This window comes from Phaseolus vulgaris, chromosome 7, assembly GCF_000499845.2.
Source record: "Phaseolus vulgaris cultivar G19833 chromosome 7, P. vulgaris v2.0, whole genome shotgun sequence".
Taxonomy (NCBI): domain Eukaryota; kingdom Viridiplantae; phylum Streptophyta; class Magnoliopsida; order Fabales; family Fabaceae; genus Phaseolus; species Phaseolus vulgaris.
Window position 1 is genome coordinate 3,184,500 of NC_023753.2, and position 3,856 is coordinate 3,188,355.

The window sequence follows — 3,856 nt, forward strand, 5'->3', positions numbered from 1 at the left end:
ACCCTCAAAACTCTCAAAACAAACACAAAAAATCTCCCCTTCCTACTCCCCCTATATATATATATATTAATAGTTTTCTGTATGGAAATAAATTATTTAAAAATATTTTAAAGTATACTTTTTTTAAAAGTTATTCATTTAAATAAAAATTAACTAAAATTATACTATATTTTATAATTTTTTTTCACTTAAAGAATTAAATATGATTTTCACTTTTAGCTCAAAAAATTTAGAAATTTTAGATTTTCATTAAATTTTTTAAATAACAAACAAATTTTTCATGTAATATAATATAGAATATTAAAATATTTCATTTGATTTATCATTAATATAAATATTATAAGACAGTCATATTAAAAATTAATTTATTACTTAAAAAATTATTGATAAGAAAAAAAATTAATTTACTATCCATTCTTATAATTTACTTATTATAAATATATAATAAATTTAAAATTTGGACGAAATATAAAAACCAACTTCGTTACGAAAAAAATTATTAAAATAAATTATCTTTAATATTCATTAATAAAGCAAAAAATAGTATAATTTAAATGTATTATAAAAATAATCTTTAAATAAAAATTAAAAAGAAATCCAAAATACATGAGAAGAAAAAGCATAAAAAATAGAAAAAAAAATGAAAATATATTTATAACTAAAACGGTGGAGAAGGTTCAGGCAGAGAACCGCTGAAACCCAACCCTGTATTTGGCGCCGCGACTTGAGAGTTTTGTGGAGATTATTCACTGTGGAGAGAAACCCAAAACACCCAAACGACACCGTCTGATCTGTTCCTTCTCAGATTTTGCAGCAATGGGCAAGAAAAAGTTAATGTCTTTCCTTTTCTTCCCTTTCTTCCACTCCCCAATTTTTTTTAATTTCAGTTTCTAATGACTGTTCCCACATGTGTAGGTCTGATTCAAAGTCCGACCACAGTTTCGAGAAGAAGCTCCAATTTTATTCCAGTATGTTCCTGGATTAATTTCTGAAAGCTTTTTCTATTTTTAACAATTAATCAAAAAAATATTTAATAAGTTTATTGAGAAAGTTAAATAAAATGTTGGGTATTGTTATATCTGTTTTATTTGCGTGTGTTTGATTGTGAAATTTTAGTTTGGTTGGTGTCATGTTAGGCGTCAATTTCTGTTCCAAATTTCTATCCTTTCTGATCAAATCCCTTTTGTTATTGCAGAGGTGAAAGAAGCTGTTACTTCCTTGAGTGCCCAAAAGTCTATTTCTAAGGTGAGAATTTTATTTCAACTCTATTATTACTGGTCTCAAGTTGGATTGATTGAACTGTGGAAGGACTTCAATTGCTTTGTTGTAGGTTTTAATTTAATGGCTAAATAACTGTTTTATGCTGTGCAAATAGCTGGGCATTCTGTCCTTTCTCTCTCCCACACTCATAATTAAACATTCTTGTAATTTTGCTGAAAGAAATATTCAGAGGATATGAAAATATTGATTCCTGTACAATTAACACCCATATGATTTGACTAGAAGTATTCAAAGAACATTGAGAGGAGTTCCATATGTTGCTTGTCATGTTGATTAAAATAAAAAATGATGAAACAGGAGGGAACTTTATGTATTGCTAAGAGTGTAGTGGAAACCTACTGACTAATCTCAACTAATATGACTAACAATCTGTAACAGGAGTTTTTTAATTTCAGTTTTATAAAGCATTTGTACTCTTTAAAAGTATGTGGTGATAATGTTGTTTTAGAAGGCATTGGATACCTGATTAACATTGATCTACAAAGATCTCTTTATAGTTGATTGTACTAATAGAATTTTATAATAGAATATCATTTATTTTTCTTTGTTTAAAAGAAGACTTAGTACATTCCCATGTTCCAAGGTAATGTCTCTTATGGAACTATCTTTTGTGAACTATCTTGAACTTGTGATTTATCTTTTATGAGTTTTACCAGTTTTTATTGAGTATGGCCTGATGATATGGTTGTTGTGCTGTCGTACTACTGACTGAATCATGTTCTTTAAGAAATACATCTCCTGTAGTCTTATCAATTTTATGAGTGCTGTTGAGTTTCTGAAATGTTGTCTTCTATCAGAAAAAGAGCAAACAACAAAGGCGTCAGAATAAATTGAAGGCATATAACTTATCTTCACTTTTGGAGTCCCTTCCTGAGGTGAAGGCATCAAAGAAGAAACAACCAAGTGGTGAGAATGACTCCAAACTTAATTGTAAATCAAGGCAGACGTTAGTGTGAGTGTTTCTCATCATTATTCAATATTACATTGCCAACTTCTCATTTGATAAGTATCATTGTATTTGTAAATTGTAACCTATTGTCCTTGCTCATTAGGTTGAAGGAAAGAGATCGATTTTCCGCTGTTATCAAGGAGCTTAGCGTTCAAGCAGATCCCCTGTTCGCCATTCAGCAATACTTACAGAAGACACAACCAGTTGTAGAGGAACTGCCCCAGAAAAAAGTGAACAAAAATGGATCCAAGAAGAAGAAGAAATCAAAGGCTTCAACTGGACTAAAATCTATGGAATTTTAGTGTCTTTGTGTGTGGCTGCTATAGTGATCTGTTTTTTTAAGATCTTTCCATAATTATATTACTTATGTAAAACATTAGTTTCTCTAATTATGAATGCAAAATCAATGGCTACTGTAATTTAGTCTCTATGTTGATATTCGTGCTGGGTTTTATCTGGGGAAGACATGGGGAGATATAGGACATATAAGTCATGAGCAAACCTAGTTAAGTTAACAGGTTTGTGAGTCTTTTCTTTTTATATGTTATTCTTCTTGCATATTTTTATTCTGAGACTCTAACTTATATTTGACTTCATCAAACATACTCTTTAAGTGTGAGTTCCTTCTACATCAATATTTGACTTCGTCAAACTTACTCTTTAAGTGTAAGTTCCTTCTACATCAGTGATACTTCTGTTTAAACTAATTATATTAATAATTATCCGAGTCGATAAGTAAGACTAACAACTTTGATACCGAGTCGGTCACTAAGACCAACAACTCAATCATTTGTTAGTTTCTTTAGAAGAAATTGTATTAATCATTTGTTGTTTTTTTGTGTAGAAGGTATTATTTTATCTATATGTAAATTAACATATTCATAGAATATGAGCACAATAGAAAAACTATCAAAAGTGATCGGATAACAATAAACTGATAAAAGAAAATGCGGAAATAATAGGATAAAAACAAATTTATTCATATCAGTTAACTTAACTGTTATTTTAAATAAAACAACAGAAAAGCTTAATATGTTTCAATGGTCATATTTTCAACTCTTGGACCTACAAATTCCAAGCTCTTGTCTCAAGTATTTAAAGCTTTTGGAAGTGCTTTGGTTTGGAGCTTGGTTCTCCACAAAAAATTGTGTACTATCTTCTTGATTCATAGATAAATTTGTCATGATTTTTCTGATTCAAAGAGTCTGATTCACTGTAGCAATAACAACTACATATTTTGCTTTAATACAGTTTTTACCCTTCACAACTTAAATTCTCCATGTTCTTTACACTTTTGATAAATCTCAGATAAAAATCTTGTATCTCTGAGAGGAATTTCTTCTATGTCATCATCATGATCATGCAGGAACTTTGAGATTTCTGGTCCTTGTCAGATTTATTCAACAGGTGGAACGAAAGAGAAACATACACAACCAAAGATTATCAAATTTTGTAAAAATGGTTTGTGTACAAACTAGCCTTTAAATGGAGTTTTTTTTTGTTCAGAACTTTAGTTCACAACCTATTCAAGAAAAAATACAACAGTACTTATCATCTCTTTTCTCAACTTCTTTAGCAAATCTTTCTCATATATCATATATCATACAAGTGAATTTTCTATTTTTT

General features: G+C 29.3%; 1 protein-coding gene across 1 annotated transcript; it reads left to right on the top strand.

The window, feature by feature from the left end:
* The first annotated feature begins 665 nt into the window (after nucleotides 1-665).
* Nucleotides 666-2,660, top strand: LOC137830351 (uncharacterized). Its single transcript, XM_068637638.1, has 5 exons — nucleotides 666-830; nucleotides 916-968; nucleotides 1,196-1,245; nucleotides 2,079-2,233; nucleotides 2,334-2,660. The coding sequence occupies exons 1-5, from the start codon at nucleotides 817-819 to the stop codon at nucleotides 2,530-2,532; spliced, it is 471 nt and encodes a 156-aa protein (XP_068493739.1). The 5' UTR covers nucleotides 666-816; the 3' UTR covers nucleotides 2,533-2,660.
* The last annotated feature ends 1,196 nt before the right edge of the window (nucleotides 2,661-3,856 follow it).